Raw genomic sequence first — 26,668 nt, forward strand, 5'->3', positions numbered from 1 at the left:
GAGATATTACCACACAGAGAGAAATAAACAACAAAGAGCCAGCATGTATTCTCAGATGAGCTACAGACCTGCTGAGAGAACAGAGCCTCACAGCATTTTCTCATGGTCTTTCGCCAAGTTACTCACTTACCTAGCTAGCACCCAGACCCTGGCATTAGTTTCTGCTCCTGCAGTGGTAGCCCTCAGCTAAGCTAAAACTAGACAGAAGCCCGTTTCCTATAATTATATCTCTTATTGGTGCCTTACCCTGCTGACCTCTCTGTCTGACCCTCTTGATACCTACCTGAAGCTTCATCTAAATTTAACACTTGGGATAACACCTATTTAAAATACATTGAAGCACCTTCTGCAATTGTTTGTACAATGATTGAATGTTTACCTCCCTCTTTAGTAGAGAAACTGTGCCTGCCTCGTCACACCAGTCTTCTGCTAGGTGGAGCAACTAGCACACATAGAAGCATCGAATGAATGAGCTTGAGATTCTGCTGTTGCTCTTGGTTCTGTGAGTGCTTCTGTCTGGCATGTTGCTTACTCTTGCCCTGACTTCCTGGGTATGACCCAAAGCCTGCCCTTGCTTCTTAACAATGCCTGCCTCTTCTGGTTCAGTCCTATTGCTGTTCCATAACAAGTAGAATATAATACTTAACACAAGCTGTGCCACTTTTCCTTGTTTTCATGGTCCATTTACATTCTCAGGAAAATAAAACATACTAAGTATTAACATCTTCTAAGAGATGTCTGTGTGACAGATACTCTTCTGTATTACTTAAATGTGTTGCTCACTTGATCTTCATGATACCTGTGTAGTAAATACCATCATTCTGGTTATATTACAAAAGAAGAAGCCAAGACAAAGGCAGATTAAGAAACTTGTTGGGTTGGGGATTTAGCTCAGTGGTAGAGCGCTTGCCTAGCAAGGCCCTGGGTTCAATCCTCAGCTCCAAAAAAGAAAAAAAAAAAAAAAGAAAAGAAAGAAAGAAACTTGTTCTTGGTAGTGGAGGCAGGATTTGCTTCACAGAGCCCGACTCCAGAGCTTATGCTCTATTGCCAAAAAGGAGGAGGGAGAGGAGGAAGAAGAAGAGAGAAGAAAATTCACTTAGACAAATCACAGAGCCCCTTCACACAGCCGAGTGACCCATTCCTTCACTTTATCATTGCCAATGCCCCAGGTCTACAGTACAAAAACCAGAACCTCACCATTCGCAATGACCTCACTCCTACCACATCCAGAAAGGACACAGCTCCACAATCCAGCACCAGGCTGTGGATTGGCACTTTGGGGACATTCACTTTAACTGGGAGTTCAGAGTTCCAGTCCACTTGAATCTCGATTTCTTTGGTTGGAATATCTAGTTCCTCTAGCTCTTCAACATCTTCATCAGGTTCAAAAGCATTATTTGATGAACCAACGTCACTTATGATCCCATTCTAACAAACAAAACACCACCAACTTTATTGTCAATAATACAAAATACCTTTTATCAGTTTACCCCAAACTGTTCAAATGTCTTGCATGGACCACTTAGAAAACCAATATAGCAAGGGAATGCAGTCTTGAAGAATGAATTTTACTACCATCTATACTTTGATACTTTGAAAATGGAAGAACAAGGAGCCAAGAAATTGGATTTTGGGATGATTGTGGAACTTTTTCAAGAGATACAGAAAAGTCACAGCAAAAACTGTGAAAGTTCATGAAATTCTGGCACTGAATTTGTACCTTGTTCTTTTCAGTAAAAATAATGTTTAAAAATAGTACAGATGCTTAATGGGGGCTGCCTCTGTTTTGAGGGAGCTCTACTGGTTTCATTTACCCCCTACCCTTCCCCTGGAGCCTACAACAGATCGGTTGTTCTGTGATACACATTTGTCATCTGCTCTTATGCATCTGGATACCAAATGGGGTGGTTTTAATTTTAGACCATCTAACTGCTTTCATCAGAGAAAGGACCTAGAATGGGAGAAAGATGTTGTCTCACCTTTGTTGCCCTTAGTTTTCCTTTTTTGATGAGTTTCTGTATTCTCCTCAGTGCTTTCAGCCTTTTATTATATACTTTAATGGCATCAAATCCAACCTTTGGAAATAAATGTGAGTTACTTAAAATGTCTGGTTCTTAATGTTGATTAATGTTGATTAATGATTCACGTGGGAGGACACAGCCACCACAGGCCAGGAGGTCCTCAGTTGTCTAAGAAAAGCTGAGAAGGCCAGGAGGGGCAAGCTAGTAAGCAGCCATCCTCCATGGCTTCTGCATTAGCTTCTGCCCTGACTTCCCTCAGTGATGAAAGTGACCTGAGAGTTCTGAGTCAACCCTTCCCTCCCCAAGTTGCTTTTGGCCATGGTGTTTTATCCCAGCAACAGCACCTGAGAAACCCAGTGTCTGAAACTAAAACTTCTTCTATTGGCTTCTTTTTTAAATATTGTATTTATGTGTGTGTGGATGTGTACATGTGTGCAGGTGCCCACAGGGGCCAGAAGGGAAGCCAGATTCCTTCGAGCTGTATTTATGAGCCACTTGATGTGGGGTAGGATCCAAATGCCTTTCCTCTGCTAGGTTAGGAAATATTCTTAACAGCTGAGCTGTCTTTCAGCCCCTCTTCTATTTTTTAAACATTTAAAACTATTTCTTAAAGTAATAAACTTACTACATGTCAGCAAAAATGTATATTTTATGAATAAAACTTTTTAAAATAAAAGTCTTCAAGGCATAGTATTGTTTTGAATAGCTGTATCTATTTATGAAAGGTAGCTGGATTCTCTTACCTGTCTCTGCTGGAGCAACCAGTTCACACAGCCTCTGGAACTCAGCAAATCCCAGCCTCTGACTCTGTGCTTCCTACCTGCATGCCTCAGACCCAACTCCAAATCCCTGTCTGTCTCCCTCTCCTCTCCTCTCCTCTCCTCTCCTCTCCTCTCCTCTCCTCTCCTCTCCTCTCCCTCACCCTCCTCTCCCCTCCCCTTCCCTCCCATATTGTAGGTTATATGGAGAATAGATGTTATAATATAATTGTTTGTTCATTATGTATTTTGCTTTTGTGAGACTAGGTCTAAGTCTGTAGCCTGGGCTAGCCTACATAAATCAAGCTGGTCTCAAACTTACAGCAATCCTCCTGCCTCAGTCTCTTAAATTACAGGTGTGTATTACCACACCATGCCACAACATAGTTTTTAATGCCACACAGAGAGCCAAGCCTAAGGCCTTATTTCTAGTTGGTCCCAATAAATAAGGCAAATCAGAAAACAAGTTTAAAAAGTCAAACTTCTAGAAATAAAATACTTACTGTGGACTTGACACATTTTTTAAAGCCATCGACATTGCCATAAAAAATAGGACTAGAAAATCTCAGAATCTTCACTCCTTCAGGCTCTTCAAGCTGGTATTTTAAAAAAGGAGAGAGGGAGAAAGGAGAGAGAGAGAGAGAGAGAGAGAGAGAGAGAGAGAGAGAGAGAGAGAGAAGAGAGTTAAATAAATCTGCACCTCAGACCTCACCTGAAGTTCTGCCTGTTGTGATGACATGTTACTCACAGGGGCTGGATAGCAGTACTGCTGGCTCCTCTGAGATGGAGAGTTATGAGATAAGATGCCCAGAATCAGAGGCCATAGAACCAGTCAGAACCAGAATCAGGATCTCATAGGCTACTGCTACCCATGTGAATAAAGTGCCTCTAAGGGCAATGTGACTGGTCTCCAGCCTCCACAGTTTTAATTTTGCTGAACTTCTTTGGCATGGGGTGAGGTGGGGGTGACAAAAGGGATCTGGAGGTTGTGTTTCAGAAACTTTGCCCTACCGTGTTTTTTGTTTGTTTATACCCTAACACAGAGTGGCCGCTCCAAGAGTAAATCCCACACAACCAGAGTCTTCTAGTCTTACGCAGTCACAACCATATCAGTCTATCCCTTGCATATGAGAACACCTTGGCCCTGGGGTTGAGTGACTTGGGAAAAGTCTTTTCAAGACAGAGCTTAGAATCTGGAGCTCCCAAACTAGGAGCTAGGTTTCCCTATTAAGCAGCAAAGCTCAACAGTGGCACTGCGTGGTGCAGTTGCACCTCTTTACAGTCTGGTTTACAAACTAGATTCTTGCGTGTGCTTCTGAGGGCACACTGCTCTGCTACTGTGCCTCCTCATCGCCAATACCTGAACTAACTTTTCAGCTCTAGATGATAATTGGGTCAAAATTACAGAAAGGTTATGGAAATAAACTAAGTAACAGCTACTAGAATTCCAGGTTGAATATACAGTAATCTTTTTTTGTTTTGTTTTCTGGAGACAGGGTCTCTTTATGTAGTCCTAGCTATGCTGGAGCTCACTGTGTAGACTGTGCTGGCCCTGACTCAGAGATCCATCTGCCTCTGCTTCCAGAGTGCTGGGATTAAAGGCGTGCACCACACCCCCTTGTCCTTATAGCAATGTTTTTTAATATTAAGGCAAAAATCAGACTATGACTTCCTAGAGTACACATTAAATATATATATTATATCACATATATCCATTTTATTCTTTCTTTCTTTCTTTCTTTCTTTCTTTCTTTCTTCTGGGTTTTTTATTTGAGATAGGGTTTTTCTGTGTAGCCTTGGTTGCCCTGGAATTTGCTCTGTAGCTCTATATACCAGGCTGGCCTCTAACTCTGGGATTAAAGGTATGCACCACCACCACCTCCACCACCACCTCCACCACCACCACCTCCACCTCTACCTCCACCTCTATCACCACCACCACTACCACCACTACCACTTCCTCCACCACCACCACCACCTCCACCTCTTCCTCCTCCACCACCACCTCCACCTCTTCCTCCTCCACCACCACCTCCACCTCCATCACCACCACTACCACCACTTCCTCCTCCTCCTCCTCCTCCTCCTCCTCCTCCTCCTCCTCCTCCTCCACCACCACCACCACCACCACCACCACCACCAGCACCAGCACCATTTTATTCACTTTTTTAAAAGGTAAACTTGTGTTTTCTTAACTCCCTCTGCTTTTGCCTCTTTTTTTCTCCTAGTAGCCACTAACAGTTTTGTTTGTGAGCAGCATCTGACCATCATTGTGATGCATAGTTTCTTTCTTTTTCATTTCCTGGTTGATATATTATTTCTTCCAATTCCAAGAATTGATGATTAAAAAAAAATCAAATAAAGCTTTGATAATTGAGAGCTGTAAAGATCCCTTGTTAAAGCTGAATAAAGAAATCTTACAGAGACTTCAGGCCATTTCATAAAGGCTATGGATTACAGACAGAAATATGACTTTTATTAAATGCCTGTTATATTTAATCCCTCATGATTATCCCTCATTTTACACCAAAATAACATTCAACTAGTATGGTCAAAATTCCAGTAATCAATTTATAACAAAAGGCACACTGAATCTAAAGTTCTTCAGACACTCCCAGTGTGCTGATGAACTTTCCCAACAGACCCCTTCATGGCTTGCATGGACTTAGCAGGCTAAAAGAGGAATTTGTTGACTCCTTGAATTCCAGCAAGTGGCCTGTGACAAGTGTCTCACAAAAGGCACTTACATTTTTATAATGTGTGATACTTTTATAGATGTCTGTGCTGGGGACACTTCCAAGGCCGGTCCATGATGGGCTGCAAGAAGGAAAATGAACACCAGTTTTTTTTTGTTTTTTTGCAACAGTCACTTTTTCAACTTAAAAAAGTTAAAAAGAAATAATAGATAATAATAAATAATAATATAATATATAATATATAATATAATATAATAATATAATAAATAATAAATAATCATTCTGGTGTCTGGTGTTTTGGACTTTGTCTTTATTTTAGATGACATTTTCCTGTATTTAATTCTGAAATAAGCAGCTGGTGTTTGTATGGAACTGAAGAAAGAGGAAGCAACTGTGAGCCTCTTCTGACAGCTTTGACGTAATGAGCACTTGCGCCTGCAGAATGATTATACGGGAATCGGCAAGCTTTCTTACATGTAAATCGTCTGGAAGCCTGACCATAACTCTGAATGGCCAGTACCATTATCCTTATTTTTATTAGTTGGTAAAATGATGTTCAGAGGAGTTAGAGAAGCCACTGAGTATAGGGCACACAGCCTTCATCGTTAACATATGGGTCTGTGGCTCCTTCCGCTTCTTTATGACTGACAGCAACCTCTTGATTGAGTACGGTGTCTGCAAGAGATCAGATTAGTCTCTTGTTTTAGAAACAGCAGCCTGAGTGAAAGGAGTCCTGCTCACTAAGCAGACCACTGAGTTCCTGTTCCTGGTGTGATCAGATAAACTCCATGTTCCTAGAACTATGACTGGCAACATAAGCTAAATGCAGCCCCTGGAGGAGGACTATCTGTCTGAGCATGTGCTCTCTAGATCCACATTATAATTACTGAAAATTAAATAATGTGAAGGGTACTGCTTTTCGTTGGGTAGGATCCTGGTTATCAAACCAGCAACTAAATCGTACCACCAAGTTTTCCCTTGGCTCACAATACTGGGCTCATTTTTAAGTTAAACCTCATAAGTTAGTCTTTATCTCTTAAAAAACAAACAAATGTTGGGCGGTGGTGGCCCACACCTGTATTCCCAGCACTCGGGAGGCAGAGGCAGGTGGATCTCTGTGAGTCTACACAGCTAGTCCAGGACAGGCTCCAAAGCTACAGAGAAACCCTGTCTCGAAAAACCAACAAACAAACAACCAAACAACAACAAAACTAACTTCCTTCTCAAGCAGACTCAAAAAAACAAACAACAACAACAAAAACAAAAACACACACAAAAAACAAAAACAAAAACAAAAGGACACTGAGCACACTCAGCACAGAAGTCAATGTTGTCTACACTTTCTTCACTGTTCCCTAGTAGCAAACTGGGCCCTCTGGAAGCTAATGAACCTTTTCAGGATCCTGTGCTCCTAGGGTGCTGAGGGAATAGCCACAGGCCTTTCAGGAAGGAACCACCATACCAGAGGAGGGATGGAAGGCAGAGAGTTGGTGGGTGGGTTAGGAGAGGTGAGCTCATGCTAAACTGAAGATACCCATGTTGGTGTCTTCCCAGGTGTCTTCTTCTATCATTGCCCAAGCACAGGCAGAGAAGAAGCCAGATGTCTGGAAAGGCAAGGAAAAACTAAATGGGTGGGGGCTGTGCTCCCCCAAGTCCAGATGGACACATAACTAAAATCAAAGTCAGAACAAAACCGTCACCACCACAGATAATCTGCCTTCAGCTTGCCTCACCTGCCCTCATAGGCTGTTGCACCATATAATTCATAGCTCTGCTGCTCCCACTGAGCGTATGAACTAATCTTATTTACTTCACATAATTGGGTACGTGCCTCATTTGTCAGATTTGAATGAATCCTGGCTGTAATAACTATTTTAAAGCTCCCAGTTGCATAATGAGTTACTAGCTTCAAATAAGTAAAATGGGTGAGCTAATGGCCAAGCAGTTTAAATAATATAAATGTCTATGTATTTATTTTATGAGTGGGCTGTCTAACAGGGCTTGGCTGGGGCTGGAGAGAAGGTCTCCAACTACAGTATATTGAGGAGTTGACTTGTTCTATGCCTGGTGTCCAGTTCTGTGCCTGGTGCCCAGTTCTGTGCCTGGTGCTCAGTTCTCTGCTGGTGCTCAGTTCTCTACTGGTGCCCTGTTTTGTGCTGGTGTCCAGTTCTGTGCCTGGTGCCCAGTTCTGTGCCTGGTGCTCAGTTCTCTGCTGGTGCTCAGTTCTCTACTGGTGCCCTGTTTTGTGCTGGTGTCCAGTTCTGTGCCTGGTGCCCATTTCTGTGCCTGGTGCTGTTCTCTGCTGGTGCCCTGTTTTGTGCTGGTGCCCAGTTCTGTGCCTGGTTCCCAGTGCCTCTAATACTCACCTGATTTAAAAATGATTCAAACAAAGCAAGTTCAGTCTTTGGCTGAGCTGTCTATCCTTCACTTTAGCACAGCCAAAGGAGAGCAGAGTGGCACATGTGAGTAAGGGCATAGATTCAGGAGTGAGCTGCATTGGGATTTAAGTCTGCCAGTTAGTAACTGTAAGCATTAAGAAAGGTCTTTAAATTTTCTGAGCTTAAACTTTCTCACCTGTAGAGTAAGACTAATCAGAGCTATTCGACATTGTAAAGTGTTGTGTATATAAATAATACACTCATTCAATATATAATTTTATAAAAAGAAGTAATGTCTGTATGCTTATGAAAAAACCTAGGAAAATTCAGACTGTGCTGTACTTACAACTGAACTCTCAGGACCACAGTCAGTAGTCCAAATAAAAGGCCAGCTAGCAAACCCAGGTCCAGCCCCAGAATGATGGACATTATGCATGTAAACACCCAGATAACCTAGAGGGAAATGGAAATGAAAAGAATTACATTAGTTCACCAGATATCAATCAAGTGATTGGAAACAAATCGTCCCAGAGATCTAGGACTGTCACACAGAAGACATCAAGGCTCTGGCTTCCCGACACTACTCTAATTCTGCTCTGGAGTTCCAAAAGTTCAGGCTAGCCTTTGGAAACAGGGCATAATGATGTGACAGGAGCAGCCAGGACTGAGCTCTTTTAAAGACAAACGTGTGGTGGGTCACTTACGGCATCGGTCTTATTCTGCTTCCACAGACAAGGAACATCACACACCTGCATGAACATCCCTTTCAGATTGGCAATGACGACAGCTGCCAGGACTGACTGTACAGAGAGAGTGGAGGTAGAGGTTTCATGTGCTGGTCTCTAACTTTCCACTCTTTCCCTAATAACAGTCTAGTAAAGAGAAATTGGTGCACAGAAAAGCAGGGTTTTACCTTCTGCAAGGGTTCCAGAAGCTTCCCTAGGGCAACAATGGCGATCATTACAATCCCAGCTGAGATGATGCCAGCAACCTGAAAGACACTTTCCATGAGGTGGGCTCACCCTCTCCCCACAGGTGTGCTTAGGAACCTGTGCACAGACACATTTAGTATCCTCATCCCTCCCTTTCTGCTCAGTATTTAGAAATATGAGCATTATATGCTAAGCCCATGCAAAACTTAAAAAAAAAAAACAAAACAGAGCAATATACACCCACAATTGCTGAGAAATTAAAGAAAATATGAAAACTAACCCTGATAAAGTAAGGCTAGTTTGTCTTGAATTTCATTTGAGTGGCTGATGCCTATGAGTGATTTAGGAGGGCAACCTTCTGGTTATTTGCCATGCCACAAGACACAGACCCTCACTTTCTTGGGAATGAATCCTTAGGCATTTATTAGATTCTTCTGCATTGTGGAAGCAGCAGCCATAATGGTTACTCACATTGTACCTGTAGCTTATAATTGCCATGTACAACCCAGAGAAAATAAATTAAGCCATCTTGTTACAAATTCACAGTGTCACATTGGCACACCACAGCTCCTGTCTCCTCTAACAGTTGTAGCACAGGTTCCAAACATTGGCTGAGGCAGTGGAGCAATCACAGGGTAAAGGAAGCTCATAATCTTTACCTTCGCTGACAAAAAAAGCTCTGCTAAGATCCATGAATAGTTAGAGAGAAGCTGGGGGTAGACCCTATTCCTGGTTTGATCAGTTGGCTTGGCCAATGAATTCTCTGCTGAGACATCATGGGGCATAGCTGAGAAGACTATAGACTCTGAAACAGAGGAGAAAGAACAGGGAACCAGAAGCAGACAGAGAGAGTAAGGGAAGAGACAACTGAGCGCAAGCACTCTCCATGCACGGTGTCGTAGCTAAAGAAAGCAGGCACTGCACATGTAAGAGGAAAGCATTCATTCCATCCAGAGTACTGGTCATTTATGTTTATATATGGGTCAGCCCAGGCAATATCATGACTATATAGGTATAAAAATCTCACTTTGCAGAAGTCTAACTTATTTTTCTGTCATCTTCTGACTCCATAGTCCAGGATCTCAGCACCATGGTGAACAATTTCCTCTTTTGTCTAAGGAGCTAGCCTCCTCCTCCCTCCCTTCCTTCCCTCCACTCCTCCCTCCTCCCTTCATGTCCTCCTTCTGTTATTTGATCCATATTATTGAGCCACTTACATATAGGTCCTAGGGATTGGTAAAAGGTATATTTGGAGACAGGGATAACTATCTGCACAACTCTGAGTGGGAGATTGGCCACCATTCACCAAGGATAGTAAGTCTCTATAGAGCCAAGGCTAAGTTTGATCATAATATTAAAACCTATAAAGGATTAATTATTTGAATTTACTGTATAAGGCTGGTTTGTGGAAAAACAAAGATTTTCTATCTTTGAGAAGATTCAATTCTTGGCAAGTTAATTTTGTTAAGGGAAAAGGTAATTAGAGCTATGAAGTAATTTGTGTTAATTATTTTTCTATGAGCCAGCAGAGGTCAGGGTAAGGAGGGGTAAGAGAAAGGACAGGAAAGAATGTTTAGCTCTCTAGTCTGCAGATGCATAGAACACAGTTCCAAGTCCACCAACACGCATTCTTCTATTTGTTCTTCAACACAACTGTATGCTTGGTACTCCTAAGGTGCCAGGCCCAGCATATGTGTCACAGATGCTAAGAGGCCCTTCCTCCCTCAAGGTGTAGACTAATCAGCATTTTGTAATCAGTCTGTGCTAAGACTTTCCATTGTGGTACTTAATCCTCACAGCATCCCTTATACCCTTCGAGGTAGATATAATTAGTAGTCCCATTCATGATGAAGTTGAGGCTCTGGCATAAAGTATGAGAAACCACACAAGAGGGCTTGATCATTTGTTTAGTCACAGGTCCCTGGATTTCAGTCCACGATCTTAGACTTTTAACCCTAGAACTTAATATGCTTTTCAGTAATTAAATATCAAGCCATTTTTGCTTGTTTCCTTCTTCAATGCTGAACTCCTGGCACCCTTCCCTCCTAAATATAATACAGGCCAGTGTGTGGCAGAGTATATTAACTTACAAGAACACTATTATCCCCAAGCCCTTTGCCAAGGAGGTCACTTTACACATTATTACTGGGGCAGGCAGCCCATACCTTGTCTGGTCCTGGAGATAACCGCAGAAGAATGCCCTGAGTAGCTTGGATCCAGCTGCACCCACTTGGGACCATGTGTCCTGGGGAGCTTTTCAGTGCCCACACTACAGCAAGCAGCAGGGGTTCCAGCTGCTGACAGTTTCAGCTGCAACAGGCACAGCTTTTGAATTGAGCTCTGACACACTTCCCCTTGACAACAGAAACCTGCTTTTGCTTTTTAATGCATACTAGGTTCCTTTACCTGTTACCTCCAAGCTAGAAATAATTGCTTAAAATAAAAGCTTAAAAAAAACCCTCTAAGAATTAAAATTAAATTTTGCTTTAATGTAGCCAAAAAATTGGGAAAGGCCATTTTAATAGGAGAGGAACATCACATATATGTGGTGACATCGTCTGTATTGTGATGACATCATCATGTTGTGGGACATTAAATGTGCTGTGAGAACATTCACAGTTCTCCCTGGGCAAGTCATTGCTTTCTTGGCATTTGCTTTCATTCTTACGTCTCTGCCTTAACAAAGCCCTTGAAGACTTGTATTCTACAGCAGTTTGGGCTGACTCTCTTTTACAGTCTTGGAGTTTTCTTTCTTTCTTTTTCTTTTTCCCCTTAAACAATGTTCTTTCCTATGTCAGGAAGCTTAAGTCTGAGCCTCCACAGAAGTGCATTCCTGGTCTAAGGCTTTGGCTTTGCTCTGTGTGGAGCTGAGTCTATCTTCAAGCAAACTCTGAGAGTGTTTCCTGGGTTTTCTCACCAGACTTAGGAGGAATAGCTGGTTTTATGGTTACCTTGTGAAAGCAACAACCAAAAGCCATATTTAAGATGCAAAATTAAAGCCATATTCAGAACTTCAAGAACAGAAATATTACTCAGGAAGAAGTGCCAAAATGTTACAGTAAAAAAATTCTTGTCTAATAAATTGTTACTCTAAAAGCCTCTAGAGGAAGTTCCTGACTATTGAAATGGAAATATGAATAGAAAGTACAATAACTCGGGCTAGAGAGAGCTCAGTGGTTAAGAACTCTGGCTGCTCTTCCCAAGAACCTAGGTCCACTCTCAGCCCCGACAAGGTGGCTCACAGCCATCTGTAACTCCAGTCCTGGGGCATAAACCCCTCTTCCACTGCATATATGTGGTGCTCATATATATGTGCAGGTAAAACACCTACATACATAAATTTAAAAGAAAATATTATAGCTTGCAAAGCTGCAAAGAGCTTCATTTTTCCCACTGTGGTACTGGGGGTGAGACTCAGGACCTCAGACATGTAGAGCAAGCATTCAGATAACACTGAACTGTATCCTCAACCTTCTTCTCCTTTTTCCTTTTGAGACAAGGTTTCCACATCATTGTCCCAGCTGGCCTCAAATTCATTCTGTAACCCAAACAGAGATTTCTTGTACTTGGGATCAATTCTGCCTCAGACTTCCAAGTAGCTGGACTTACTGGCCTGTGCCATCAGGCTAAGCTTTGGGAAATGTTATTTTTAGCAGGCTCTTGCTCTCCCTAGATAACAAACTAATAAATAGCATCATTCTTCTTTACTTATGAGTGTGACTGTCCCTGGTTAAACAGGTGAGTGTAGTTATCAGCCAGGTGAACATTGACACATTAGGATTTGGCAATCACAGTTTCAGGAGACTATATATGTTGCTTTTAAAGAAGTTTTTGATAAGGGTTGGGCAAGTCAAAGAGATGAGGCCCAAATTGTACCAGATGAGGAGGCACAAGCCCCTCCTCTCTCTTATAGGCTAATTGTCCTGTTCAGTTCTTGTGGAAGCCTCTCTTGCCAACCGCTTTCTGTTCCCTGCTCCCAGTGTTACTCCGCTGTCACTGCATACCTGTGTCTTTCCCCCGGTGCTCTCCTGGACAGCCGTTCGAGACAGAGCAGTGGTAGCCACAAAACAGGAGAAGAATCCAGAGAAGACATTGCTGATCCCAAAGGCAATGAATTCCTAAGGGAGAGACTAGGTTACAGTGCTATTGCAAAGAGAATGCTTGCTGGACCCTCATCAAGTGCTCATCAGGTGGCTTAGTGGATACAGGTACCTGCCATGCAAACCTGGTGACATGAGATCAAGTTCCAGAACCATGCAAAGGTAAAGAGAGAGAGACCTGACTCCACAAAGTTGTCCTCTGACCTCCACACATGGTCTGTGGCACACATGTACACACACATCATGTGTAATCACATAGTAATCATTTAAAAGGGAAATACATTTCCAAGAGTTATTTGGCCACATGAAAAGCTCTTTGTCTAACGCAATAGTTAAGTTTTATATTGCCTTTGACCTGACTGAATTAGCATTTTTAAATTAGTGCTTGTGCTGGTTAGTTTTATGTCAACTTGACACAAGCTAGAGTCATTTTGGAAGAAGGAACCTCATTTGAGAAAATACCTACACCAGAGTGGCCTGTGGCCAAACATGTAAGGCATTTATTTTTTCTTCCTTTTTTCCTTCCTTCCTTCCTTCCTCCCTCCTTTCCTTCCTCCCTCCCTCCCTCCCTCCCTCCCTCCCTCCCTTCCTTCCTTCCTTTCTCTCTTTCTCTCTTTCTTCTAGACAAGGTTTCTCTGTGTAGCCTTTGCTGTCCTGGAACTAGCTCTGTAGACAGACAAGGGTGGCCTCAAACTCACAGATCTGCTTGCCTCTGCCTCCCAAGAGTTGTGATTAAAGGTGTATATCACTACTGCCCAGCTTGTAGGGCATTTTCTTGATTAATGATTAATTGGAGGGCTCAGCTTACTGTAACGGTAACATCCTTGGGCTGGTGGTCCTGGGTGCTATAAGAAAGGTGACTGAGCAAGTCATGGGGAGCAAACCAGTAAACCATACTCCTCTATGACCTCTGCATCAGTCTCCAGCTTCCTGCCTTTAGTTCCTGCCCTGACGTCCCTGGATGGTAGAATGCAAGCTGCAAACTGAAATAAAACCCTTTCCTCCTCAGGTTGCTTTTTGGTCATAATGTTTTATCAAAGCAATAGAAATCCTGACCAAAACAATGTCACTTTAGCTTATTTCTTAAGAAGCAGGATGACTTAGCTTGCATATGTGGTGATATATTGTGTACCCTAATAAACTTATCTGGAGATCAGAGGACAGAGCCAGCCACTAGATTAGACATAGAGGCCAGACAGTGGTGGCACACACCCTTAATTCTATCACTTGGGAGGCAGAGATCTGTCTGGATCTCTGTGAGTTCAAGGCCACACTAGAAACAGAGCCAGGCAGTGGTGGCACACACCTTTTATGCCAGTACTGGGAAGCAGACACGCCTTTAAACCCAGGAAGTGATATCAGGGCAGAGAAAGGTATATAAGGCGTAAGGAAACAGGAACTCACACCCTCTTTCAGCGGAGGATTTCAAAGGAGTAAGAACTAGTGGCTTGCTCTCTGCCTCTCTGATCTTTCAGTTTTACCCCAATATCTGGCTCTGGGTTTTTTATTAACAAGATCATTTAGCAATTCATGTTACATGTATATTTCAAAAAATTTAATTAGCAAGTACAGGAGAGAAATCAACTCAATAAAGGCCAGTGAAGGAAAACATCAATTTCCTTATGTGATACCAAAATCTCCCCCAGTTGTGTTTTCTTTAATTGTTTTTAGCCTTATAAACTCAGCTTAACAAATAGGTGACCATACCTGGTTCCCATCGATGAGATAATCATGCTTGGTAGCATAGACTTTTCCTACAGACACGGCAATAGCATAAGCCACCACAGCAATGGAAAAGGATGCAGCCAGCATGTCAGAAAACAGGCCCACGGACAGAAGTGCAGGAGGCAAGAACCTAGTAAGTGAAGAAATCTTGTGAAGATTTGACAGCTTTTTCCTAGCTTTACCAAATGCTGTGTCTACTCAGTCACGTGGTGCACACGCAAGGACATGGCCCAAGCAAACAAAAGCACATGGGATGCATAAACAAGAACATCTGCTTTCCTAGTTTTTAACCAGAAGTTAGTGTTAGCTCACTGGCTGTTGGAGAGGATTTTTTGTTTTGTTTTTATACTCTGACATGAATAAATCTGTCACTATGGATTCTTTAATACAACTCCATCCATGCCACTTCACATGTAACATTTTTCCTCACATAATTTCATCTTCAAGGTTCTTTGGCAATAAAAGAGATTCTAGGTATGTTGTAAAATTTAGTCTGTGTGAAAAGATGTCAGTTCTGTTGAAGAAACAAAGACTATATGACACTGAAAGAACTCAGCAGAAAATTCTAAAGAACCATGACATTTAAATCTTAATTTTAAGATGGAAAAAACCCTCATCCCACATTAAATGTATATAATTATAATCATCCCCCACAGTCAGTAAAATAACACAGATTGTGTTTTCACAGACTATTTAACAAAACCAAAGTTTTTCTATAAACTATTCAAAAATGAAACATAAACATGATTATGAAATTTGTCCCCAAATGTAAAAGATTGGAGGAAGAGCTTCATTTACCTATAGAATATCCATATTGTGCAATCCCCAAAGTCCCCAGTCATTAAAACAAATCCCTCCACCTGTGTATCTTGTAATTAAACAAAGTTGAAATGGAAGTTTTAGAGACAAACTGTAGAGAAGTTTTAAGCTTGTGAGCTCTCCAAAGTGCTGTTGAACCTGTCTCTCTCATTTTGATATGTGAACTGCAACCTGGAAGATAGAAATGAGTGGCTTGAAGATTTAGTGGGTCCATGTTGGAGATTGGATAATTGGGTAGTAAGACCTGCCAGGGCTCTGCTGTTGTGAGGCCTTTCCCCCAGCAGGGTTAATTTTAAGACTTCTCCCTCATCCCTTCTCCTGTCCTATGTGTAGACTCCAGAATGGACTCCAGCTATAGAGAGTCAACATGTTAGAAACAACCCACACTTGAGTGACTCAGTATCACACCACCTGCTAGTCTAGATCTGACCTTAAATCTCACTTAATAGGATGCTTCCAAGACCCAGTCAAGTCTTTTTAGTTTTGATTGTAGCATGATGCTCACTGCCTCCATGACTGTAGTGTTCCCCAAATATTACCCAATCCTTAATTACTAAGGTTAAAAATTGTGAGGTATAAAGTCAAAGGACTTCAGTTATTGAGTGACTTTATGACTTTGGGCATATTGTTTAAACCTACTAAATTGTTTCATTGGCTGTCGTAGGATGACTAGGCCTTCTTCTCATAAAATTTAATGAGATATTATTGTGTAACTAGTTAACTCCTTTTTACTAGTGGTACTCAGCCTAGGCTGGAAGAAGCTAAACCTGCCACATTCTCATCACTGCTTCTACTTTCTTGCTGGACTTCAAGGGTGTCAATAATTTGTCCAAAGTAAATTAGGGGAGGCTCTTCCTGCCCATCTTCTAACGACCCAATTAAGAATACATTCTATTACCTGGCTTAACACTTCTTAAACTACTTGATCACCCCATGGGCTTGTTAGCTGTAGCCAACCCAGTCTGGCCCAGTCATGAAGAGAAAGGAGCATATGAACATATCCTTATCCTGAAGACATGAGTATGGGGAATGATGCTCCCCAAAGGGCCAAATAATACACAGGGGGTGGGGGAGTCACATGTGGTAAACATGCTAATTGGATGTTTCACTTCAGGTTGGTTGTACATGTTTGGCAAATGTTCCCCAACCCAGCTAAACAAGGGCAGGAATCCATAGGAAACAGCCGCCTCCATCCTATCATGTGGTCTTTCCTGGGCCACACTTCCAAGTTCACTGCAAATGACACTAAGTGAAAACAGTGGCAATTAATATGACAAAGAGCACATCAGGTACTGACTGGTAAGAGAGGAACCAGTCACTGAGGGCAGAGACAAACTAGGGTAGTAAAGAGAATGGCATTCAAAGCACAAGTTCTCTCTCTCTCTCTCTCTCTCTCTCTCTCTCTCTCTCTCTCTCTCTCTCTCATACACACACACACACACACAATGGAGACAGGTAGGCTGGAAGAGAAGCACATGTTGAAATGAATGAAAAACTGGACACACCAAGAACTGCAGGATGAGGATCAGTAGCATCAGGAGAGAGGCAGGCTGTGACTGGTGGGACAGAGAAGGCTCCAGGTGTGAGTGAATCCCTGGAGACACTAAGAAACTGACTAGACAAAGATAGGTTGTGTTTTTTAACCAACAAGGAGTAGAGAGGTAGACAGAGCCACCCTGCTGAACACCAGTCCTCTCAACCTCACGCCCATCTGTTGATAAGGTTTGTTCACTCTCCTTCCTTCTCACCTCTCCAACCTCTACGCTCCATTCCATCACTGGGCCACTCTCCTTACCTCTTATATTACTGGAATGGATTCCTCATCTGGTCGCTTAGCTGCTTTAATTCACTGCCTACAGTGCTAACAAAAGTGGCCACTCTCATGCTTTCAAACCCTCCAACAGTTGCCTTTCATGGTGGTTTCTGTGCTGATGCTCACCTCTCACCTCCTCTATCTTATTTGATGCTCCAGTTGCAATGAACTCCTTGCTATACCTCCAAAGTGCCACTTTCTTTGTTACAGCTGCATGTTTTATTCAAGCATCCTCATGACCTTTACCCTTACTGCCCTGCCTTACTGTTTCCTATGTTATTTGGCTGATTAATATCATCCTTAAAATATCAAGAAGTTATCCTTCTTCTAATGCATAGCAAGCTCCACCACTGCACTTATTCCTGGAGGATGACTGTGTCCTCACTAGCCTGGGAACTACCCACTGAACATCCAGAACACTGCCTACCACTTGGTAGGTGCTTCCACACAGATAAGTGAGGAGTATAAATATCTGAGGTATTATTTTGTGTACAAATGAGAAATGTCAGGTAAATAATATAACAGGTTACTTTAGTCATCTGATGGGTATCTAGGTTTCAAAAAGATAAGCACAACTGTCCCTTAAATCACAAACCAAGACATTCAGAAGAGCTGTTGAACCACAAAGCAAACAGAAATATTTGAAATATTTTGATGGAAATGTACTGAAGCAAAACATTCTTAAGATTGTCTTTGAGTATCAGAGTACAGAAAGTAAGGAAAAGCTCTAAAAATCTAAACAAAACAAATAGGCTTCCATAGTGGAATACATACAGTGGGACATAGGAGCTAATCCAAAGAGTCTTACATGGCACTGAATAGACAACAAAAAAGTAGCATTAAAGTATACCTCAGAGTATGACATGACTACTCATGAGATCACACTGACATAATAGATAAATGGGGAGATGAAACAAGCTTAAGTAGAGAAGACAGTCACTGTTTAGGGCTATGCAATGGGAGGTTGTTCTTGTTCTTGGGACTGAATATCACCCCAACCTTCAGAGAGACAAAAGGAAGCTGCCAGTAGCAATCTGACTGGAGATGCAGGAAGGAGGTTCCTTTTCGTTCTCTGGTGATGTACTCAGCCACCAGAGCATTCTTATTCCCACTCTGGTTTCTTATCTTTCCATGTCACCCTTTCCTTTGCAGATGTGTTAATATCTTTAGAATTGTTTCTGGGCCACCAAATTAGACAGCCAGAACCTTTCTTGTGGCTTATTTGTACTGACATGGCTTAGGGGGTTTACTCCCTCAGTCAATGTTTCCAGAGAGCCCATTGAAAGGTAGATGTTGTACTAGGGAGACAGAGCTGAATGCCACAAATGGGGACACTACCATGAAGTGTCCCCTAAAGCTAAGTTAGCAATCAGAGGGCTAAGCATGACTAAACCAGCGGTCAGGAAGCTAAAGATCCTGCAAAGGGGAGCAGCTAGGAATTTCAGTGTGAGGAAAAGTGAGTCCCACTGCAAGCACTGGAGCAGGGATTCACAGGCCTGGGCTGCAGTCCATCCCTGGTCTGTGCATACGGGAAGTTAGGAAAGAGATCTGCATTTACACATTTCTACATAAGCATTTGTGACTACAAAACCACTTGGTCTTGGGGGGCAATTCCACAGCTCCAGCTTCATTGCAATTTCATCACTGTGTTTCCTCCAGTCTGTCACAACCTTTACAACCTAAATGTTGGCCGTCTAGTGTGAAATTTCCCAAATTTACCTGATCAGAAGAATCACTTGAGACACTTTTGAAAAAGAATTGTTTCCAGGCCTCCTCCAGACAGCCTGAATCCACAGGTTTGAGGTGGGAAGGAGGAAAGCAACACACAATTTAGGTGTTACCAAAGGGTACATTTGTAACACTGGAACGGGCAATATGTAATACAAATTTCATGTACCAGTTGTTTTTCAGATATCTTTAAATTGTTATTAGAAAAATTGTAAGATATTTACTCAAATGAGATCATTTGCTGTGGAAGCACTGAGGAGTTTATATTACAATCATAGATATGCTAGGACAATGGGGCCACCCACATTAAAAGGAAGAGAAACTATTGCTTATTGATTGACCCCAAGTCTACTTACAAATGCTGTAGTCAATATTATAGGTGTGGCAAACATGTGGGCTTCCTCTTAACTGTAGTGTGAGCTGCTTCATCTGCTCTGCATTTTTATGAGACCTATCAGTGACATTTCACAAGCTTGAGTTGAAGCTTCTGCTGTGTAATTAATTACCCTTGTCTTACAGAACTTTCCCGGGGCTATACAAGTTGACAGTGACATAGAGTGATTAAGGACCTTGGCCTTTTACTCAATGTCTAAATATATATATATATGTACATATATATATATATAATTTATATGAAAATAATGCAACTTATTTATAGGTGTGAAAGTTAGCATTTTTTCTGTGGTTGATTACATTGTAGAGAATTTAAGCTGGACATCTGAGATTCCTTAAACAAATTGTTCATAATGTAATCAATGCTAATTGTGATATGCTCATATTACACTGTAATTATACATACATGTTTTAATCAGGAGTCTGACTGAATGTACATGTCCTGCCACACTTTAAGAAAATGGAACATGTAAGGTCGCTTTTAACAACTGGCCTGAACTTGATCTCCACATGCACTGTTCATTTGATGTTTTGTGCACATGACATTTCTTCAAGATCACATGAAAGTAAGACTATCAATGGTGAAGTGAAACCAACAATAAAAAGTTTCATTTAACAAAGTACTGCCTTAGTTTATTAGTGCTATCTGAGAGGAACACCACACTCACCCACTTGGGATGGATTTAACAATGCCAGCATTGTAATTTTTTTCCAAGTTGGCCCCGTAGGAAATGGCAGTGGCAATTATTGTCTGAAACAAAAGAAAAGAAAAAAAATGGAAAAAAACCAACTCCATTGGCCTTAGCAATTCCTTGCTTGTCAACCTAATTAGTACTGAATTTTCTGACCATTTATTCTACTTACCACAATCACTTCTATAGGAATAGGGACTGGGATTTTGTGCTTAAATCGATCATTTAATCCCTTAACAGCCATACAGATGATGATGGTGAATAACCCAGCAATGAAATCTGCAATGTTAGTGTCACTGATATTTTGAAAAATCTCAATTAGTGTCTGTAAAAAGAAAATGGGTGTATATGACATATGCTATATAGACATATACATAAGAGCAATTCTCCCACATGAACAGCCATATCACATCAAACAGCACATGTGAGTCTTAAAAATGGGACTGGCAAAAAATCTTAAAAATGGGACTGGCAAGATGGCTCAGTGAGTTAAGGTGATCACTGACAAGACTGATGGTATGAGTTCCATTCTCACAATCCATATGATGGAGAAAACTGACTCCTGAAAATTGTTCTCTGACCCCCATACCTTTGCTGTAGCACACATGAAAGAAAACACACACACACACACACACACACACACACACACACGTACACATACACAAATAAATGAAGTTATTATTTAAAAGAGTATTGGCTAATACAAGGACCATTAAGCACATAAAATTTCTAAAATATACATATGCATAAATAAATAATATAAAGCAATTGTTAAAATTGTAAAAATGTATCAACTAATACTAGGAGCATTAATAACATGCAATTTATAACATATACACACATATACAAAGTTACTTTGGAGAGGTGATTTTTACATTCTTGTGTTTATTTATCTGTATTTTTTTAGGATAAAATGGAGAATTTTTCAAGGAAAATGATAGAATGCTATCTTTAACTTATAGAAAAATAAATCAAATGTTTGTTTTAAGGAGGCTGTGTCATGCTATTGGGGGTTCTTTGTGGGCAGGAGGGCAACTGGGCTGTCACCTGACAGGGCAATTTTCTTCGGTCTCAGCCGGCATCCTAAGTAATGTTCTTCTCCCAACCTGAATGATGTGGAAAATAACAACAAAAAAACCCCAAAAAGTGTTCCATATGGAAATCCAAGTGGTACTGATCAATTCTTTATGGTAAATTAAAACCACTGAATGGATACATAGGCCAAGTAAGTATATATTGTTTAGAAATTAGCTTAACACTAAAATCTACTTTCTCCAAGTGGGCAGAAGAGCCAGCTCAAGGAAACTCATTTTGTTTTGTAAACACAAGGTCCCTGGAAACCAGAGTCTCTTTCAAGGGAGTCAACAGGGAGACTCCCAGGCAGAACACTGGCATCTTTGTTCTATTGCATCTCTTAGGTAAGTTATGTCTCAAAGCGGCGTCTCCCAATTCTGAGACAAGTCATGCTAGTGGCTACTTTCCTTTGAATAATCTGTTTATAGCTAGGTTTTAGTTTGAAATGAAGGGATAATGCATCTTAGGAGTTAAAACATGTATCTTGGTTTGTTTTCACAGATAAGTGAAATACTGTAAATAATTATCATTATAATCTGGTGTCAGGCATATAAGGAATATCAATTTATTTTGCCAGCAGCCTTACCTGTCTGGAGTGCTTCAGGAATAAGGGGATGGAGGGTCTTTTACAAGCAAAACATATCTCAGCAAGTGTTTGGGCTAGGATTTAGGCATTTAAATTGGAGGAAGCCTTTTCCACTTTTACATTAAACCCAATATATCATGTTAACTCTGCTTTCCAAAGACACTTAAAATGGGTAGAGATGGATCCATTAGGCAACAAGATGAAACAGGGGGCTATAGAATGAAAGAAAAACTGGTAGAAATACCACAAAGTCCCAGGATATCTCACACAGGAGGCAGCAACCTGCCACCTACTCCAGAGGCTTGTGTCATTGTGGCCAGTTAGCTCTTTATAATGAATTTGCTTTTTTAAAAGTATCAATTATTTGAGAAATTCATACAATGCCTTTTGATCATACTCACCTTCCCCAATTCCTCCCAGATCCACTCCCATCTCACTACCACCCAATTTTGTATTCTTTCCCCCGTCCCAATTCTGTTGTACAAACACTCTTGGGTGCGGGGCCTGCCCTTATATAATCAAGTTTCTAATGAGAACTCCTATCAATTCATGAGCTAGGTATGTTTTGGCAGTTTATACAATGAAGGTTAATTTGGAAATCATTTGTCTGACTACTATTCTAGCACTCAGGAGGCAGAGGCAGGAGAATCTTGAGTTCAAAGCCTGCCTGGACTGACTCTTTACAATAGAGTACAACAGAGTTCAAGAGCAGCCTGTCTCAAATCTCTCTCTCTCTCTCTCTCTCTCTCTCTCTCTCTCTCTCTCTCTCTCTCTCAATCTCTCTCTCCCCTCCCCTCCCTCCCCCTCCTTTCCTCCCTCCCTCCCCTTCCCTCCACTTCTCTTTTTCCATTTGTACCAACTATTCTGATCACAAAAATATTTCACTTTACAAAAATAACTGGAGAGATAGCTTAGCAGTTAAGAGCACTGGCTGCTCTTCCAGAGGTCCTGAGTTCAATTCCTAGCAACTACACAGTGGTTCACAACCATCTATAATGAGATCTGGCATCCTCTTCTGGCATGCAGGCATACATGTAGACAGACACTGTCTACATAATAAATAAATAAATAAATAAATAAATAAATAAATAAATAAATAAATTTTTAAAAATCACTACAATGGCTGGGGAAATGGCTCAGTCAGTGAAGAGTCAGACACTCAAATATAAACACCTGAGTTCAGACACTCAGCACCCAGATAAAAACAGTGCTGTCTGCTCGTAACCCAGCACTAGGGAAGCTGAGCTAGGTGGATACCTATAGTGGATAAAACCAATAGATACCTGGAGCTCAAAGACCAGCCAGCCTAGACAAATCAATGAATTCAGCAAGAAACCCCATCTCAAAAAACAATGTGGACAGTGATCCAGGAAGACATCTGATGTCAGCCTTGGCCTCTACACATGTGCAAACGCGTATTTGTACACACACTCACATAAATATGTATACACACACACACACACACACACACACACACACACACACACATTTTTAAAAACACTCCATGATTCTTACTTAATTTTGGAAGCTGTCCTAGTTTGGTTTCTGCTACTGTGATAAAATATTCTGGGCAAAAGATACTTGGGAAGGAAAACGCTTATTTGGCTTACAGGTCCACCACTGGGGGAAGCCAAGGAAGGGACTGATGTAGAAACCACTGAGGAACACTACTTCCTGGCTTGCTCAGCTTGATTTCATATACAATCAGGACCACACACCAGCCCAGGAATGGTACCACCTATGGTGGGTTGTGCCCTCCCCATATTAATCATTAAGCAAGAAAATGGCCCACACATATGCTCACAGGCTAATTTGATGAAGGAAATTCCTCAGTTGAGGTTCCTTCTTCCTGGGTGACTCTAGTTTGTGCCAAATTGGCAAAAACCAGCACAGAATTAGTTAAATCTTTGAATAAGAAGAACGTCTGGGGGCTAGAAAGATGTCTCAGAGGTTAAAAGCACTGGCTGCTATAACAGAGACTTGGGTTTGATTTCCAGCACCCACATGGTGACTTAAAACCATCTGTAACCCAGTCCCAGAGGATCCAGTGCTGTCACTGGCCTCCATAGACATTGCCTCGACTTGGTGTACTGCCCACACATGTGGGCAAAACACTCATTCATAGATATAAATTAAATATAAAATAAAAGTGAAAATATTTTGAATAATCCCTTTTGTATTTTAAATGCTACAAAAAGCAAAATCACACACCTGCACTGAGCGAAGCATTTGACTTGTGTTGTCTGCATTGTGAGTTCAGCATTTCCTGTAGAAAGCTCGACAATAGAAAGTTTAATCTGTGTAGGAATAAATCTTGGCTATATAAATGAAAATGGTCTTATAGTTGTCAATAGAGACAATTTTCAAAAATGCACTGAACAGTAATTATAATTTAATTTTTTTGTCAGAGTTCTAAAATTATAGATAAATCTAACTCTGTAGTTTAGTCTAGTATTCTAAATACAGGTAAATGAAGATATCAGCTATGGATAATACTTTATTTATTATGATGTTTGAAGAATCTTAAGACCACTTTATGTGGATAATAGTTCTCACCAAGCAGGAAGCCATAAGGGGAAACATATGCTTAGAATGTATCTGGGAGAATGCACAGGGTAACTTTAGAGCTGACTTTTTTTCTAGTTCTTCTCAACCGTTTACAGTCACCTTCTCCATCCATCCAGCCTTCCCTGCTTCAGACACTTTGTGTATAAATAGATTGTCCCTCTCAGCATTACTTTCTTTATTATAATGGTGTAAATTTTGCACACAGAAATGAGTTAAAACTAACAATTTTATCATGCTAAGCTTTACTCTCAAAACTCACTTTTGCAGTAGATAGCTCCGAAAGAACAACACCTTAGGTTGTCTGCCCTTACATACACAATTAAAATCTCAACTTTGGGCAGAACTTTTTTCAGGGCAGTCTTACTTTTAGAGGAGGCAGTGGTATAGGTACCATCAATTAACAACCAAGCCAAAACAAAAACATACAAACAACAACAACAACAACCCACCCTTGTGGTGGTTTCAATAGGCATGGTCCCCATAGACTCATGTGTTTGAATGCCTAGCCCATGGGGAGTGTCACTATTAGGAAGAAGGCTTTAAGATCTCAGATACTCAAGCCAATCCCCCCCCCTCTCTCTTTCTCCTTTCTTCCTGCTGCCTACTGATGCAAATGTAGAACTCTTGGCTCCTCTATCATGATGTCTGCCTGCACACTGCTTTGCTTTCCCACCATGATGATAATGGACTAAACCTCTGAACTATAAGCCAGTGCCAATTAAATGTTTTTCTTTATAAAAGTTTATACAACTGGGTGGTGGTGGTGCACGCCTTTAATCCCAGCACACGGGAGGCAGAGCCAGGTGGATCTCTGTGAGTGCGAGGCCAGCCTGGGCTACCAAGTGAGTTTCAGGAAAAGGTGAAAAGCTACACAGAGAAACCCTGTCTCGAAAAACAAAAACAAACAAACATACAGAAAAGAGTTTCCACAGTCATGGTATCTCTTCACAACAATAGAAACCCTAACTAAGACACTTGTGTACAAAAACAACTTGTCATGGTTAGTTTCTGTCACCTTGACACAAACTTGGACATACCTGGGGAGAGGTAATCTCAGTTTGGGAATTGCCTCCATCAAATTGATCTGTGGGACATTTTGTTGATTGCTGACTGATGTGGGAAAGCACAGCCCACTGTGGGCTGTACCATTCTTCAGATGGTGGGCCTGCACTGTATAAGAGAACACGCCAAACAAGCCATGGAGAACAAGCTAGGAAGCAGCATTCCTCATGATCTCTACTTCAGTTACTGCCTTGGTGTCAGTATTTATTGAATAGGTGAAGTGAATGAATAAAAATGAAGGAATAAATCAAGAGTTGATAAAGTATAAAAACAAGATGTGTCAGGGATACAAAAAGTAACAGAATCAGTGTCAAAAATGGCAAGTCTGGCAGTATTGAGAAGAATTCCTGAGTGCCAGGAAGAAGTGCTGTGGGAAGTCTTTCTGTATACTGTGAATATGTGTGGTGCCCATTGGATAATAAATAAAGCTGCCTTGGCCTATGGTAGGGCAGGATGGAGCCATGCCAGAAAGTCTAAGAGAGACAGTGAGAGGAGAAAGGAGAGTGGGAGGAGATGCCAGGCCATCATTCAAGGAGCTACAAGATGCCAGCAGAGTGGTAATGTCATGGCCACATGGCAACATATAGATTAATAGAAATGAGTTGAGTTAAGTTATAAGAGCAAGAAGTCTGAGCCATAGGCCATACAGTTTGTAAATAATAAAAGCCTCTGTGTGTTTACTTAGGACTAAGTGGCTGCAGGATGGGAGAGATTCATCCTGACTGTGAGGCCAGGTGAGACCAGAGAAACTTCCAACTACAAAGAAGGCTCAGCAGGGAAAGATGCTAGCCATGCAAGCCTGTAAACCTGGGTCTGATCCCAAGAACTCATGTAAAAGTCTGGTTGTGTAGCCCATATCTGTAATCCCAGAGCTGTTACCCTGAGAAGAGAGACACAGACAGAACACTCACCCAAAAGCTCAGGAGCCAGCTAGCCTGGGGTGTGCAACTCATCCACAGAATCATCAAAAGAAACCCTGCCACAACAAGGTGGAAGATGAGAGCCAGTTTCTAAAAGTTGTTTTTTGAGGTCCCTGTGCACCCAGTGTCATGCATGCATACAAAGTAAATAGATAAGAACTGATGATCAGGGGGGAAAGCAAAAATAATCATAAATCATGCTGAATCGAAAACTAGCCTGTGTTAGGCCCCAAAGATAAGCCTATTGCTATCACTCTTCTAAGTGGACAGAATAGCAAACTGCCCTCAGGGTCATCTCTGAGGCACACCTCATCAGAGAAACTTCTGTGTGCAGCATACAGTGGTTAACTCAGAAATTCACCAGGGACCCAAGAGCAGAGAGTATCAGAGGAGCGCTCAACTG

General features: G+C 41.4%; 2 protein-coding genes across 2 annotated transcripts in view; one reads left to right on the plus strand and one right to left on the minus strand.

Moving 5' to 3' along the window:
* LOC118595502 (40S ribosomal protein S6-like) overlaps positions 1–26,668 on the plus strand; it is a 101,766-nt gene that overhangs the window by 28,805 nt on the left and 46,293 nt on the right. The window lies entirely within an intron of this gene.
* Positions 1–26,668, minus strand: part of Slc26a4 (solute carrier family 26 member 4) — a 55,365-nt gene that overhangs the window by 8,697 nt on the left and 20,000 nt on the right. Inside the window, exons 6-16 of the mRNA XM_036206122.1 lie at positions 20,228–20,380; positions 20,032–20,114; positions 14,593–14,740; positions 12,790–12,903; positions 8,767–8,844; positions 8,558–8,653; positions 8,200–8,306; positions 5,527–5,596; positions 3,283–3,375; positions 1,980–2,075; positions 1,198–1,428 (exon numbers count right to left, since the gene is read on the minus strand). Coding sequence (XP_036062015.1) covers positions 1,198–1,428; positions 1,980–2,075; positions 3,283–3,375; positions 5,527–5,596; positions 8,200–8,306; positions 8,558–8,653; positions 8,767–8,844; positions 12,790–12,903; positions 14,593–14,740; positions 20,032–20,114; positions 20,228–20,380 — 1,269 coding nt within the window. The remainder of the gene's footprint in view (positions 1–1,197; positions 1,429–1,979; positions 2,076–3,282; positions 3,376–5,526; positions 5,597–8,199; positions 8,307–8,557; positions 8,654–8,766; positions 8,845–12,789; positions 12,904–14,592; positions 14,741–20,031; positions 20,115–20,227; positions 20,381–26,668) is intronic.

The sequence above is a fragment of the Onychomys torridus genome, chromosome 14, assembly GCF_903995425.1.
Source record: "Onychomys torridus chromosome 14, mOncTor1.1, whole genome shotgun sequence".
NCBI lineage: Eukaryota > Metazoa > Chordata > Mammalia > Rodentia > Cricetidae > Onychomys > Onychomys torridus.